At 36.1% G+C, this 17,279-nt stretch overlaps 1 protein-coding gene and 1 pseudogene across 1 annotated transcript; one reads left to right on the top strand and one right to left on the bottom strand.

Moving 5' to 3' along the window:
* Positions 1–5,487: 5,487 nt before the first annotated feature.
* LOC113230568 (trypsin CFT-1-like) lies at positions 5,488–10,430 on the top strand. Its single transcript, XM_026464586.1, has 4 exons — positions 5,488–5,516; positions 6,198–6,384; positions 9,665–9,926; positions 10,042–10,430. The coding sequence occupies exons 2-4, from the start codon at positions 6,287–6,289 to the stop codon at positions 10,336–10,338; spliced, it is 657 nt and encodes a 218-aa protein (XP_026320371.1). The 5' UTR covers positions 5,488–5,516; positions 6,198–6,286; the 3' UTR covers positions 10,339–10,430.
* Positions 10,431–14,563: 4,133 nt separating this feature from the next.
* On the bottom strand, positions 14,564–16,672 carry LOC113230567 (annotated as a pseudogene).
* Between the last annotated feature and the right edge of the window lie 607 nt (positions 16,673–17,279).

Genomic DNA, 17,279 nt, shown 5'->3' with positions numbered 1-17,279 from the left:
GGCCACGGTTTTTTGCCATGGTACTATCCGTGAGTAAATATCACGTTGAGACAACAGACGCTGGTTAGGGTCCAGTCAGATATTGCTTTGTGTTTGTTCGATCTTTTATATCAATAATGATAATGTGTTTGAAACAAGGTTCAACAAAGTAAAATATGTTTTTTTTTGTCTTCGGCCAGTTCCTAAAAAGTCATTATTATATTTGGTGAAACGGTAGTTGAACATTTGATTATTTAAGTAATAATGTAAGAAAGTAAAGCTTGTTTATAGGATTTCATAAAGGTTAATTAGTGTCACCAAAATTTGTTTTATAAATTAGTGCAGATAGAATGGGTTCCTGGTTGTGCTAAAGGAACAGAGGAAATCGGAGTAGACGCTGTCTCTAGGCTAAGTGAATGTATAGTTGCCCGAGCATCGTGCTTTTGCAGATTGCAAATGTTTATAAACTTTTCTTGTACAAACTACGAAATGAATGTAAATTATGGCATGAATAAGTGTTCTTACGCGAATCATGCGTGTTTTTTATCAACAATTTTATGCACTGGATCCGTTTGTAGGATCTAATAACACTTGTAGAAGGAAATTGGAAACAGTTCTATTTTAAAATAACTGAAATTTGAATACAGTGCGGATAACATTTATAGAATTGGTTTATTTTTCTCGTTTATATATTTATTAACATTGTAATAACTACAACTTTAACATGCCATTAGTTCTATCTAATTTCATTATGCATTAATGCCATTAGTCCCCATGAAGCGGTGGCGCGACCGCTAGATGGCAATGAAATGAACGAATGAATGCTTTCGACTGCTATAGCATTTGTATGGCACTAAAAGGTTCTCGAGTTATTGAGACGTTTCGGTCCTTACTTACTACTATTTTAGATTCGGCAATGAATGTTGTGTGAGACAATGTTGGGTCCCTAGCCGCATGAACATTTGTTTTCGTCTTTTTGTATAATATACGCATTGTCCACGAAGTCTGCGTCTCTATCATTTACGCACCACAAGTCGTGTGAAATGTCGATACTGCGTGTCGCTACGGATTCAATATTTTGATTTATGTTGTATAACAATGACGTCACTATTAACATTTTGTACGTCGTTCTACATCACTTACAAATGTTTTGGGCGGCATAGTGCGTAGCTCATGTGTTCACAAGTATGTAGTTAAATATATTATAGCGTTTAAAATACCAAGTTCAGCAGATACATTGAGAATTCTGTACAAATATTGTAAGATTGATGGCGTATAATTAATTATAGACAGATAAGCGTGTTAATATTTCTAGTGGGTTTTTTTAATTTAGATAAATACTTTGTTATCTGTTTGCGATCATCATGTAAAATAGGGAAATCCTAATCCTTAAATTGAGTCACACGGTATTGTGATAATCGATTCGTTCTGAATACAAAAGGCAACGCATTGACCGCACAGCCTTTTAACCGAACTTTTGTTTCCCACACTATAGTTCAAAATCTATTTGACTTATATATTTGTGATTTTGTTTATCTAATAAGGTCTCGCATGTAAGAACAAAATGTAGAATAGTTCGACAGTGAAAATAAAGTAACGGAATAAGGTCAGTAGAGAAGAGCTTTTTAGAGCATAATTGCCGAATTTTCATGAATTAATTTATTCTTTATTTTTTTATGATAAAATAAATGCGCATTTGACCTCCATCTCACCTGAAGCAAAGTGACTATAAGATCGGCGATTAAAGATGCATACCTAAATAATGCCTATTCACTCTCGCCTTGAAAAGGCCCAAGTCATAGCATTCACTAAGTAAGTATATAGGCAATGAATTCACTCCATAGCCGTTCACCATATAAATGTGGAAGCGTAACGGTTCGTGCGAATCTTTGGAATATAGAATATGTATAATATAGAGGTGCTACTCCAGCCTATGTCTAGTCGCCCAATGATGGAAAGGTGATGAGGTGAAGGCGGAACTGCTACATAGGATCCAAAAGGCTTAATGCTAAGTTAACAGCGCATTATGGACCCTTTAGTGTAGTGCAAATTTTATTTGGAGAGGAGATTTTAATCCTTACACAAATACTGCTTTGTCTTATGTTTACATTTGTTCATATTTGTACAACTGTAAATTAAGGAAAGCATATTCATAATTGAACTAAAGAAAATAAAGCATTTATTGTATTATTTGTTTATGAATAATAGAAAATAAGTAAAATGTAATTATTTATTATTAATTCAATACAATTTATTTATTGTTTTCATTAATTTATGTTAATATAATTTTAATTTATATAGTCATATACAGGGTTATTTATAAAACACTAACAACCTCACAGGACTATATTACTAACATAATAAGTAATACATTTGTTTCGTGACTTTACAAAACATTTACCAAGTTTGACAATTTCTAGATCTGTAGAGGGCGTTCTATTTCGTACTTGATGAAATATCTTGGTCTTGTAGGCCCCACGTTGGGCGCCAGATTTGAAGAGGGGGTTCTACTTCGTACTTGATGGCGACACCAAATTGGATAAAAACTTCCAGTTCAAATTCAGGTTTAATTTCCAGAAAAAATATACCGTGTACTTTTCAAGGTGCCAAGTTAATTCTAACCGGCGGCGGCGGTACTACATGTACAAATAAATAATAATAAATAACGCACACACTCAACATAGCCCCGCACTAGGGAAACCCTGTGTCGCGGGTGCCATGGACACACACATAGACAACCACAAATTACACCCAAACTCACGAGAGAAATAATTGTAGGCCATACATATATTTCTCCCGGCCCGGGAATCGAACCTGGGACCTCTGCGTGGCAGTCCGGCATGGCAACCGTTCGGCCACGGAGGCAGTTATGCAAAAAGATAAAATGTAACTATCAGATAGGTCCAGGCAGTCGTTCCCGCAAGGACCCAGTTCCTAGAAACTTATCGACACTTCAGATGTTTCTCACACATAAATAAAATTTAGTTCAAGTAGTTACCATTATCATATCCATTATCATATTTAGAAATTAAGTAAAAAGGTTCAATGCCATCTAGCGGATTTTAAGAGAACTATTTGACTAACAAAGCTGATTAGTAAATTCTACGGTATAAAATAGGTTTGTAAAACCTGAAATTCAAGGTTTTACACAGCTTTATCATCGTTTAGAGTGGTCTATTTAAATATTATTATTTTTGTACTAAAGAAAATCTGATGAATTATTAAAAGTGTTGGAACAAAAGTTGTTGTTTATGATGTTAGTAATACAGTCCTGCAAGGTTGTTAGTATTTTACAAATAACTCTATATGTTCGTATTAATTGTACTTTTAGTAACCATTCAAATATTTTTGCAAGGTATAATATAAAAAACAAAACTGAAGCACATTAAATAAGTTCATTGCTCGTCCCAGTATGCACATAACTTGGATTTCAGAAAACAAGACGTGAGCTATCTCTGAGGCAAATATGATATTTTACTAGCGGAGCTGGAACAGGCTATTGAACCACTGTCTTGGAGGAGAGACTTTGCCTCCCTATGCCTTTTCTATCGCTTGTACAATGGCGAATGTTTTGAAGAACTGCTTAACATGATGCCAACAGCAACGTTTTATCATCGCACCGCTCGCCACCGGCAGGAAGTCCATCCTCACACTCTGGAACCGAGTCGATCTCGTACTCTACGGTTTCAGAGGCAGCATACAGCATGGAGTCCTTCAAAAGGGGTTTGAGAAGGGTCCTAATGGGCCGGCAACGTGCTCGTGGCACCCCTAGTGTTGCAGGAGATCATAGGCGACGGTAACCGCTTTCCATCAGGCGGGCCGTATGCTTGTTTGCTGCCTACCTTAAAATAAAAAAAAATTAAGGAAAAGGCTAAAACAAAAATATATACGCTAGGAAGGACAGTTACAAATATTAACAAAAAGAAAATGCTTGGACAAAAAGTAGAGTCTTCGCACAATGTACTCGTAAACAAAAATATCACAGGAATTCAACTAATACCCTGCGAAAGTCTAAATGAAATTGGCACTAAAATAAGAAATATTTCAAAAGTATATAATGATGACATCATGCGGTCTCGGCGGAACCAACCGCGCCAACTATGAGTCAGCCTCAAACATCATAATCATTATCAGATTATGGGTGGTTTTAGCACCTGGGACTTTGATACCCTTGCAAAACTTATAAAGTTGGTTGGAGTAACGAGCAATAGAATTAATTACATCCGGTATAAGTATAACAAAAACAAAGCGGGCGTTATTGTGGAATATCAAGAAGCAACTAAATGGCTTGTTAAGGTGTATCTTACTATGAGTGGGAAAATACTAATTAAGAAAACGGATTGAGGTAAATCTGTTCGAAAGCCGGGAATTATTTAAACAAAAATATACTAATAAAAGTAAAAGCGCTGAACGCCCAATATAATATAATACAATATACTAAATCTAATTATATGTATCAAGCCCAAGCAAGTATGGCCTGAGTTTTGTATGAAAAATGTATTTTAGTAGATACTATATAATCATAAAAAATATATTATATAGCGCGAAATTTGAATGCTGTTTTCAATACAACGTAGACAGGGCGTTCTCGTAATCACAAGGACAACATTGACTGCGTTAGAATCACATATTATGTACATTTACATGGTGCCTTATAAGGCTAAGCCACATCTGCAAAATGGCAACTTTTCCGAAGAGATTTTAAAAATTGTATCAACGAAATAATGGTTCAATAAATTTCTCATGTTTAGTTATAAGAGTTATAAAATTTCACATAATTACATAATTTGTTTCAAATATTTCGTATTATTTTTTGAGTTTAATGTGATAAAATTACTTTAGTCGTATGGTCACGTGGCATTATTATATGAAGGTTTGTATGTAAATTTTTTACCCTTTCTCATAAGCGACTCACCACATTTATTCACATGGAATCGCACTAAGCCGGTTAGAAAAATCTTTTTGTCTTTGCAATACGTATGAAAAAGACGTTGCACGTTTCGCTTCTGCGTCAAAGAGTCAACGTCCTCCTCGAGCGAAACGGTCAACGTCCTTTTCGCTCTTATTACATGGTGCTATAGATTTATCTGACCGATTTAAGGCGAATCCGTGTCGATAAATGTGGTGACTCCCCAAGGATCTCTGAAATCTGTTCATAAACTCCAAAGACACGAACACGAAAAAAGATCTATAGTCGAACTGAGCAGGTTGTTTCTAAGCTTAGCTAGATAATTTTTTTTTAAATATACTTTTGAAAATTTGTTTGAAATGGGTAATTTAAATTTTCGATTACATTTTATCGAACACTAATAATCGTTATTTGTAATCGATACATGGAAAACCCACGTAATTATTTGAGAATTAAAACTACAGAGACATTTTAATCGAAGATAAACTTTATCTACAAATTATATCTGTTCATAAATGTAAAAATATAAACAGCAATTTCATTAGTAAACACTTATTTCCAAAATTGAAACTAGCTATAAACATGCGTGTAGCGGTGGTATTAGTTGCCTGCTTGGCCGTAGCTATAAGTAAGTAATTCACAACTTTAATCAAATTTTTGTTCTTTTGGGCACAAAAGGCGTTCAATTCGCTGTTAATGTTTAAATAGAGGCCTTTAATTAAATATATTTCCGAATTTTCGCATTGATTTTGGTGTACATGTGTAAACCACATTAATATATTACAATGGGCAACAATGCTAATGTATCTGAAATAGAAATATTACAATTGCATTTTTTAAATTTAATATTAATGCTAGCTAGAGTCATAGCAATCACAAGCGCGGGAGTCTAAGAATGTACATGTCCTACGACCCATTTGCGATGGAAAGTTACTTCCTTAGTTTCGCATATTTGATATTAGAAGTGTAATATACCTATGGTGTTCATATTTTACACCCACTGCACTGGACACATTGCTCATAAAACTTGAATCAATTCAATGGGTTGTGGGATATTTACATACTCAAACTCCCATGCCTGTGTCTACCAACCCATTTGCGATGGAAATATTACTTCCTTAGCATCGCATGGTTTATATTAGAAGTGTAATATGTAGTGTTCATATTTTACACCTACTGCACACCTGTCTACCTGGACACACAGCTTATAAAACTTGAATATTTTATATTTATCTGCCAGAAAATAACAACTCCAAAGAATATTTACGTATTTTGAAGTTACCTTAATCGAAATCTTACGATTGCACAGCCAGTCCTACCAATGTGGAACATCAGGATCCAAACAGAATCGTCGGTGGATCTGTGACCACCATCAGCCAATATCCATATGCCGTTGTTATGCTGTACTCTCCGACACAAACAAACTTCGCACATAGCTGTGGTGGTTCTATTCTTAACCAGAGATCCGTGCTCACCGCTGCCCATTGCTTTTGGCTGTAAGTACTTATTTAAGTATATATTTAATATATGTCTGTCGGACTTGTGCCAATTCCGACCATTCGGACACATTTAGTTCCTTTAGGTCTTTGGCGACTTCCCCGGTCCGTAGGTTGCCTTAAATACGCTCTTTTGGCATCTCGATCGTCTCCCATGCTTTCCACATGATCTAGCCAGCGAATTCGAGCAGATTTTATTTCCCTGATTATGTTCGGCTCAGACACTAGTTCTTCTATCTCTCTTTTGAATCTGGCCCTCCAGTTCCCAAATTCTCCTTTGATTGGTCCTAGAATCTTTCGAAATATCTTTCGTTACCACTTATAATTTGTGTTCTTCCTTCAGCGTTAGTGTCCATGTTTCACACTCATACATTAAGATTGGTCTAATTGCTGTTTTGTAGACACGAACCTTTGTAGTCCTGCTTAGTTACTAATAACTTGGACACCAACACTTTGTGAAGGGCTGCTGTCCATCGTAGCGCGATTACTATGCGAATGCCGATTTCATCCTCCCTTTTATTGTGTCGGTAATAGTGCAGTCCAGGTACTTAAATTTGTCGACGCCCCTATAAGTCGTACCATTCACTTGTAGCTTCATATGTAAGTATTCCGTCTTCTCTCGACTGATTCTGAGACCAACCAGTTCGCCTACTCTCTCCAACTCCTCAGCAAGTTTCCTCACATCTGACTCGCGTTGCCCAAGTAGTGCCAGATCGTCAGCATACCCTGTTACCTTGTGCGGTCCGTTTAACTCTATTCCACCATCAATCAATAGGACTTTTCGGATGATGTATTCGAGAACCAAGTTAAACAGAATGGGCGATAACGCGTCACCTTGCTTCAGACCAGTAACTACTTCAAACTCCTGTGTGAGCCTTCCTCTCACACTAACTTTCATTTTGCTAACCCAGTGATGGCCCTAATTATTGTCACAAATTTCTCGGGTATATGAAAAGATGTCAGTGTCTACACCGTCATAGGCATTTGTATAGTCGACAAACAAGCAATGGACGCGTTGCGCGTACTCCCACTTCTTTTCCATGATCTGTTTGAGAAGAAACATTTGGTCTACCGTACTCCGACTCTTGCGGGAACTACGCTGGTAATCGTCCAAGATTTGCCCTGTGCAAGGTTCCAATAGAGCAACACTTTTTTTACTTCCTTTCTTATGGATCGGGCAGATATTTCCCTTGTTCCACTCGGCGGGTTGTCGCTCTTCTTACCAGATTCTTCGTATTAGCTGATACAAATAGGTCTGCACCACTCCGCCCCCATACTTTCATATCTCCCCTGTTATGCTGTCTGTTCCTGGAGATTTATGGTTTTTCAGTCTCATCATAGCTCCTCAAAACCTCCTCTTAAACACACCTCCTCAAAAGCCGGGGGTTCCTCACAAGGGTCACGTGCCTCGTTGATATTAATAGGTATTTAGCTATTCACTGGCCTTGAAAAAAGGAGGTCTTGAAAATATTGACGCCACATTTTCTTTTGAACTTCCGGATCCGATACAAGATTATATTCGTGGTCTACTAGGAGCTGAACAGCTGGTTGGTAACCCTTTTTTGTTGTTCTGATTTATTGGTAAAATTTCCTGGATTCATTAGCTCTTATCATTGTTTCCATATTCCGCAGGATACCTGTTAAATGGTCCCTCTTTGCTTTTCTCACTGTCCTTTTGTACTCTCCTAGAGCCGGCTTATATCTTACTTCCCATCTATTATCCTGTTCAGCCAATATGCTATACTCACTCTTCCTTTTCACACATGTTTCGCATTCCTTCGTTCACCATTTCCTCTTTTTTCGGCGTGTTTTTATACCCAGTACTTTGACTCCCACATCTTTTACTATGCGTTTAGTTTGCTCCCAATCATCGTCTATTTCTCCATTGTTATCTAATTCTTTAAATCTGTTACTCAATTCTAAACTAAATTTTTGTAGTATGTTCTCATCTTTCAAACTGTCTGTATTTATAGCTGGTTCCATTCTAAATTTTTCACTGAATATCGTTGATTTATTTTCACCGTAACTTTGACGCCTACTAAATAATGGTCACTATAGCCGTTTGCACCTCGATAGGTCCTTATATATTGTATTATGCTTTTATGTCTATTGCCTGTCAGTATATGATCTATTTGGTTCACAGATCACGCGATTTCCAGGTACTTTTATAAATGTCTTTGTGCGCAAACATTGTACTATTGATTGACATGGACTTTTCCGATGCAAAAGATATTAGCCTGAGATCATTATCGTTCGACTTTGCGTGTTTACTATGTCTTGTAATAGTGGGAAAAAAACACGCTTCTTCCCGGCCTTCACGTCATCAAATCCCCCATTGATCGTACACCACCTCCAGCTGTTCATAGAACCGGTCTTTTTCATTATCTTCTACTAGTTCTGTTGGGGCATATGCGTTAATTATTGAAATATTATTAAATTTACTTTTGACTCTAATCATACATAGTCTCTCTGATATTGGGGAGAATCTGAGAATGCTGCCCACTGCTCTTTTATTCACGAGAAAGCCAGTGCCGTGCACATGTTTAACGTAGTCCACTATATAGTAGTAATGAACCATTTTCTACGGTACACTCTCCTTGGTCCGGCCATCGAATTTCTTGTAGTGCTGCAATGTGGATTTTGTATCGTTGCAGTTCTTCATTAATTTGTTACAGCGCTGCCGGTCTATACAAACTGAGTACATTCCACGTTGCCAAATGAAGGTCCAAATGTCCATGCCATAGGTCGTTATTTAAAGGATCGGATCGTTATTACTTTTCTGTCGGTTTTGTAACAGTTTAGTTTTATGTGAGCGAAGTGTTAGCCCGCCGCACAACACCCATGTTGTTGGAGGACCTCACCACTCGTTGGTCAGCGAGTCCATCGGACTTAGACGGGCAGCATAGCTAGGCAGGTAGGCATAGGTAGTACACTACCGGCCATTCCCCTATCCGCCACCCAGAGACGCTCCTCGACGCTATGACAGTCCAGCGCGAGTTTTCGACGCGCTGGACGATGAAAGCTGGATGAAAGACCTAAATTATTAAAAAATAACGTGACAAAAGCGTCATCTGTCCTAATTTGGTCTTTCTTGGGTAAATTAATATCAATCGTAACAAAATAATTGAACATACAACGGTGCATTATAATTTTAAGAACCTAACTTAATTAAATGAGAGCAGAAATTGGCCAAATTTAATAAAATGTTTCATTTATTTCACCAAGTCATTTTACCAATTACAAGACTCTTCTCAATGTAATATTATTTTTTAATTTTCAGCACTGGTATGGTCGTTGGTATGTGGCGTTCTCGTGTTGGCTCCTCCTTTGCTAGCAGCGGTGGTACTGTTCATTTGTCGTCTCAGATCATTAACCACCCGCAATACAATCCCAGAAATGAAGACAATGATGTCTCAATCCTGAGAGTCAGTACCAACATACAGTACATTCCTAACACTGTTGCCCCCGCGTCTATAGCTGGTGCCAATTACAATCTTGCCGACAACCAAGTCGTATGGGCCATTGGATGGGGGCGTACACAGGTGCGTATAATTTTTTTGATTATCTTTTCCCGTTATTTTAGTACTTATACAATCATCCGTAAAAAGAAAAACTAAGTAATAAAAAGATTTCAAATTTTGTTCTATTTTTTCTCAGACTAATGGTCCAGTTTCTGAGCAGTTGCGTCACGTTCAAATCTGGACCATCAACACAGTTGAGTGTAGACAGCGATGGGCCATTAGAAATATGGAAGTCACTAACAACATGGTGTGCTCCGGCTACTTGAATGTCGGCGGTCGCGATCAATGTCATGGTGATTCTGGTGGCCCTCTTCTGCACAACAATGTCGTTGTTGGTGTATGCTCATGGGGTTACCCATGTGCTGATCCCTTCTACCCAGGTGTCAATGCTCGTGTTTCTAGTGTTTCCAACTGGATTCAGGCCAATGCCTAAGATAGTATTTTTACCATAAATGGACTATAATAATTAAGTGTTCAACGGTCATTCTCACATTCGGTGTTCCCAGCCTAATTACCGTAGCCATTGTTTTTTCTAGCTTATTACATCCAATAACATTGAAATATTAATAACTTTAAGCTTAACTATCAATATGTCTAAATGGCATTGGAATAGACAAAATAGTTTTCGAGTTATTAAGCCGCAAATATTTTATAGAAACAGTAATTAGATCTAATTACCGTAGCCATGGATACGGTAATTATAAAGTTTAAACATTTATAAGACAACATAAAACACAAATTCTAAAGAACTAGTAACAAAATATAAATCTTTGATTTTAATTTTCTTCACTTTTTGTAATGAATTACACCGATATAATTTTTCTTTTCAATTTTAAGGTTTTTTATCGATAGAAATAGTAATCAAAATGTAAATTATTAGACTGTTCTTCTAACAGCTGTGATTAATCATAAGACAGAATTGGAGTAATTTTTAATTATTACCACTAACCAAATAATAAAAAACCTACTTTAAATTTATTTCAAAAAATCTTGAATGGCACTTGTGTCATTAGAAATAAACCAAACGTAGCAAAATATACAAATAATAATTCAGCTGTGTCAGAAATAGTAGCTTTTTTAAAAAAATATTTGAACTTTCTAATTACCGTATCAATGGCTACGGTAATTAGATGTAATTACTGTTTCCATTAAATATTTGTTTCTTAATAACTTCAAAACTACTTTCTCTATTCTTATGCCCTTTGGATAAACTGATAGTTCAGCTTAAAGTTGTACATATTTCAATAATAATGGGTATATTAAGCGAGAAAAAACAATGGCTACGGTAATTAGGCTGAGGACTCCGAAATGGTTACGGTAATTAGGCTGAGAATACCGAATGTGAGAATGGCCGTAAAAATGTGTTGTTATTATCATTGGACTTTGATAAAATATATTTCTAAGTTATATGAGTGAACAAAACGCTGATTTAATCTCCTAATAAACACTAAGACAAAAGTCTTTTATAGTTTTAATTAGATTAAGTTTTATACATTTGGAAATAGTGTCCCTAAAATCGTTCTCGGTTTGCAATCGTGTGTTCTTCCATTTTCGCAAGGTTGCTACCAATACAAGATTGTGCAAGAGTCTGCGATACCCTTGCTTATTGAAGTTACGTCAACTTTGACATACTTACACTAACGGTTAGTTAACCGGTGTTCAGTTTCAATATTGATAGACGTTTCTTAGTGTTGGTATCAAAATCTCGATTCTCTCTGACAAAAATATTGATAAATAGTTATAACACAAAAGGCTATAAACAATTTATCAAGTCGATACTTGAGTGATGTAAGTAAGTAAGTATCGATGAATATACTCGTATATGAAAGTAAGGACTGTTTTACTCCTAAAAAACAATATCTATCTGTAATAAAAACGTTGCACAAAATACTAGCGAACTTAGCGAATGATCAACAACAACGAACGTCAAAAATCGAAAAACTAACGGGCGACGGGGTGACGTACTTCGCTCTCTCGCACATGGCATACATGACGATGGTGGGTAATAATCTAATGATTATGGTTGGGTTTATCACCTAAGGCACTGATACCCTTGCACAGCTTAAGACGTTGGTTGGAGTAACGAGTTATAGGTTTACACCCGGTATAAGTATAACAAAAGCTAAGTAGATGTTCTGTTTAAGTATATCGTTCGTCCAGGGAAATACAGTCACTTTACCTATTTCTGCCACCAAGCAGTAATGTCAACATTGCTTACTTCCAGTTTTGAAGGTAGCGGTGCTGGTGTAATTACAGGCACTTGGGATTTGTCAACTTATGTCTCAGGGTGACGGGTGCAGTGGCAGTGCCACACAGATCTCCGCGAATTAAAGCTCTGAGTGGCACTGCAACTATTATGGACAGGCGTGTAGCTTATCATCAGGCGCACGACTTGTTCGTCTCGTCATTTTATATTATAAAAAAAATCTTGCTACGAATGGGGAAATACAAATTAAATAAACAAAGCGGATTGATGTAAATCTGTTCGGATAAAATGGAAAAGCATAATCAATGAATTATTTTAACGAAAATGTACTATACCACATATTCAAAATGACAACTTTCCCGGAGAGACGTTAAAAGATTCTACAAAGCAAAAAAGTCGACAATTTCTTATGCTTAAATAAGAGAGTTACAAAATTTTTCTCATACTTGTACGTATTTGTTTCATTTAGTTTGTATTATTTTTATGACTCTTTCGTGTGACATAGTTACTTTTGACTTCTGATCACTCTCAATGTTCGCAAAAATAAAAATAAATATTCATTTTTCGTAATTAAATTTTTATTAGATATGAAAGTTTTCTCTACCTATATATAGACTTGTTCACACTGGCGTGCACGTAGCGGACCTGAGCAGTTGGTATTGGTGTATATATCAGCAGCTGGCGAGAGTGATCTGTGCACCGTGTACCCAAATGTGTGCAGCGGATTTACATTACACTAGATAAAATAACAAATATGAATTGTTAAAAAATATTGAATATGACGATTTGTTAACAAACTCACGATTTACTGAATTTCATGATTATGGGAGATAAATATTATTGGCAAATCAACATAACAAAAGTTCAAACAGCTGTAAAAAAGCAATATAATATGTGGGATCGCTTCTATGTATAGGGCGGTGGCGACGTATATTAGGTAGGTATAGACCCTATCAAAAATACCACAATCATTCGGAACCCAAGCTACGCATAAATTGATTACGAGTAATAGTATTTAGTAGCATTAGAGTTCCTTGTCAAAGAGTTTGTCCAGGAAAGTACTGCGACCTTATCTATTTCTGCCGCCAAACAGCAATGTGAGTACTACTGAGTTCCTGTTTTGAAGGGTAAGGATGCTAGTAAAATTATGGCAGTGTCCCACAGATCTTGGCGATATAAAGCTCTAAATAGCACAGCAATTGCTATGGACATGCGTAGGCGTGTCGTTTACCACCAGGCGCACGACTTGTTCGTCCCGTCATCACTTTGTATCATAAGAAAAGAGTAGTAGTAGAGTTTTTAGCGTGTTGCTGAAAACTTTGTTGTTAGATATAAATTTTTTCTGCAAATTTTTATTTATAGTTTGACGTTACTGAATAAACCATATTCGATAATGCCTTCGCGTAATTGTTCATAGATGTTTATTTATTTTCAAAATACTTTTTAAAGATGCAGTTAAATTTATAACTCGTTTCATTTGAATTTCGCAGTTAATTTTTTTATATGCAAACGAAGGATCATTGATCAGTGATTGGTCATGGGTCTTGATCTTGATATTGCACAATCAGTCTTAGTTTCAGTTTTGCGGCAAGAGTCTTGCGAGCCTTGCACCTGCTCATGAAACTGCCATGTTTTTATAAAAAGTGACAATAACAGTGGTTCAGATTTTAGGACAATGCAATAAAGTAGATATATTTTGTGTTCATACAGCCGTAGATATTGTGAAGGCCAACCAAGCGACCGAAAAATTAGTTATACTATATTTTAAAGGTCAATAAAGTAAAGATTATTTACAATTTTCGTAGTATTCTCTGCGAAATAAGGCTGTGGTGAATGAGTAGTTTTACGACAATAAAGTAATAAACCACTAAACCCGCACAAAAGCTAATAAACTAGGTAATGTTATAATATGTGTCCACATGCGAGTAGACGAAGTGCCGCGTCGCGTGTCGGCTCGCTAGTTTTTCAATTTTTGATGTTTGTTGTTGTTGACAAGTCGCTTATTTCGCTAGTGTGTAGTGTTAAACCTTTATTACAGGCAGATATTACTTTACAAAAGTAAAACACTGTTTACTTTAAATAAAATTAACGATACAATAGATTTCCGTGTTACACAACAAACAATTAGTCAGCTTTTTTATTAGAAAAACGCACCTCTTGCATAATCTTCTATTGATTGTAGTCTTGCGAAAATGCAAGAACTTTTGAGAGTAGACGCCCTGGACCACGATTGCGAGACTTTAGAGACACTGTTTCCAAATATACAAAACTTAATCGAATTACGACTATAGGAGATTGTTTGACTCAGTATTTATTAAGAGATTGAACAATTAAATCAGTGATTTGTTCACTCATTAAGCTTTTTCAATTTAGGAAGATATTTAAGATATTTTATCAAATTTCAATAATAATAATAAGATTATTTTAGTCCATTTATGATAAAAGTATTGTCTTAGGCATTGGCCTCAATCCAGTTGGAAACTAGAAACACGAGCATTGACACCAGGGTAGAAGGGATCAGCACATGGGTAACCCCACGAGCATACACCAACAACGACATTGTTGTGCAGAAGAGGGCCACCAGAATCACTATGACACTGATCGCGACTGCCGACGTCCAAGTAGCCGGAGCACATCATATTGTTGGTGATTTCCGCATTTCTAATGGCCCATCGCTGTCTGCACTCGACTGTGTTGATGGTCCAGATTTGAACGTGACGCAGCTGCTCAGAAACTGGACCGTTAGTCTGAGAAAAAATAGAACAAAAGTTTAAATCCTTTTTTTATTACTTACTTTTTCTTTTCACGGATGAATGTATAAGTATTAAAATAAAGGAAAAAGATAATCTAAAAAAATTATACTCACTTCTGTACGCCCCCATCCAATGGCCCATACGGGTTGGTTGTCGGCAAGATTGTAATTGGCACCAGCTATAGACGCGGGGGCAACAGTATTAGGGATGTATTGGATTTTGGAGCTGACTCTTAGGATTGAGATATCGTTGTCTTCATTTCTGGGATTGTATTGCGGGTGGTTAATAAACTGAGATGACAAATGGACAGTGCCACCGCTGCTAGCGAAGGAGGAGCCAACTCGAGGACGCCATCTACCAACGACCATACCTGTACTGTAAATTTTAAAAATTCAATTGAGTTCATTTGGTTATATTAACTTAGCGAAGAAAGATCAAATGATGACAGACGCTTTTACCACGTCATTTTTTAATAATTTAGATTTTGTATCCTACTTCAAATTGTGTATGTATTCATTGTGACAACGACTACGTGGTATTGGTTATATATATGATATTTTAAATATAAACTTACTGCCACAAGCAATGGGCAGCGGTTAGCACGGATCTCTGGTTAAGAATGGCCCCACCACAGCCTTGTGCGAAATTTGTCTGCGTCGCGGAGTACAACATGGCAACGGCATATGGATATTGATTGATGGTGATCACAGATCCACCGACAATTCTGTTTGGATCCTGATGTTCCACTTTGGTAGGCAATCGTAAGATTTAGGTTAAGTTAACTTCAAAATACGTAAACATTTTTTGGAGCTGTTATTTTCTGGCTGGCTGATAAAATATAAATGATTCAATTATGCGACCACCACTAATTATATTTGTATGTTTCGACGAAACTGGTTGTAGTAGCACTGTTAATGTATTGAACTGATCTGATGAACTTATTGTACCTACTTCCACAAATAAATCGATCTTTATCTTTATCTTTATCAAATTTTACAAGGAAAGTGTCCAGGTGGACAGGTGTGCAGTGGGTGTAAAATATGAACACCATATATTACACTCCTAATATAAAATATGCAATACTAAGGAAGTAATCTTTCTATCGCAAATGGGTTGATAGTCGAGAGATCTTTTTACCTGTGATTGCTTGAGGAGTGATTTGGTTGTGTATTAGTAAATTAGTAGGTAACTAAATTTATAAAAAAGGTGTAGCTGCAGTGTTTCATATAGTCAATAATTAACTATGTAGCAATATCTTATGGTTAATAATTTTCCAATGTTCTTAGTATAAACGGTAAATTTTTGTTTGCTTTTTTAAGTAATATCGTGCCATCTCATTCTTCAAAATGGTTCCAACTGAAAACCAGCGTTACAGCAATTGAGCTGTGACATATGCTGAGTTTGGATCCATTTCAGCTCGTAACTGTACCTCTTTGTATACTGGCAATGTGTGATGCTGGCTGAATAAACGTTTCTTTCTTTCTTTCTATAACTCTTGTTAGCAATAATATTAAATTAAAAAAAAAAACAATTAGATCATAATTATAACATTTACATTTCAGATACATTGGTGTTGTGGCCCATTGTATTAATGTTGTTTACATATATACATCGAAATCATTGCAAAAATTCGGAAAGATATTTCATTGAAGTCCTAGTTTTTAGTTATTTAGTCTATAGCAAAATTTAAAAATTGACGGCGGTTTAAATCCTTTTGTGCCCAAAAGAATAAAAATTTGATTAAATTATATGAATTACTTACTTGTAGCAACTGTCAAGCAGGCAACAAGTACCACCGCGACACGCATCTTTATAGCTAGATATGGTTTTAGAAATAAGTGTTCCTTTGCGAGATTACTAGTTATATATTAAATTTAGAGATAAAATTAGACATATAATTGGTAGATAAATTTTATCTTCGATTAAAGCCTCGAATATCCATATATATATATATATCGAAATCATTACGTGGGTTTTCCATCTGCCGGTTGCTGATTTATGAACACATGTCGAAGCTCCTTTTTATTTAATACTCGTTCCAAAGGATCAGTTATGTGTTTTTTGCCCATAGTAATTTGATTTTCAGTAGAAAATCAAGTTTTTAAATTATATTTTTGAACCCCGATGTATTTTTTTAAGAATTTTATAATTAGAATTTGAAAGAGAAATGGAACAAAATTAAATTCACTGATGTTAAAAAATTCGCTAAAAAACATGATTTTCAGAAATGAGCAAAAGCGTGCTTGATCCCTAGATACTGCTTAAATGATGAATTGAAAACATCGATTTTGGTCGATTGGTCTACTTCACCCCGCAAAACTTTATTTTTTTTAAATAATATCCGCTCACGCGATGCGCTCTTCCTACAGCATAATGGTGGCTATTTTTTTTCGCAAATTAGAAAAGCATTCAGTT

The sequence above is a fragment of the Hyposmocoma kahamanoa genome, unplaced genomic scaffold (genome assembly GCF_003589595.1).
Source record: "Hyposmocoma kahamanoa isolate Upper Pololo Valley unplaced genomic scaffold, ASM358959v1 63, whole genome shotgun sequence".
NCBI classification, from domain to species: Eukaryota; Metazoa; Arthropoda; class Insecta; order Lepidoptera; family Cosmopterigidae; genus Hyposmocoma; species Hyposmocoma kahamanoa.
Note: the sequence above shows the minus strand (reverse complement) of the source record. Positions and strands in the feature narration are given on the sequence as shown.

What these genes read in the sequence shown, in the direction of transcription:
- LOC113230568 (XM_026464586.1), top strand. Translation starts at nt 6,287, where the DNA reads ATGCTGTACTCTCCGACACAAACAAACTTCGCACATAGCTGTGGTGGT. An exon ending in GCTGCCCATTGCTTTTGGCT is followed by an intron (nt 6,385 to 9,664) that starts GTAAGTACTTAT and finishes TTTAATTTTCAG; the next exon opens with CACTGGTATGGTCGTTGGTA. An exon ending in TTGGATGGGGGCGTACACAG is followed by an intron (nt 9,927 to 10,041) that starts GTGCGTATAATT and finishes ATTTTTTCTCAG; the next exon opens with ACTAATGGTCCAGTTTCTGA.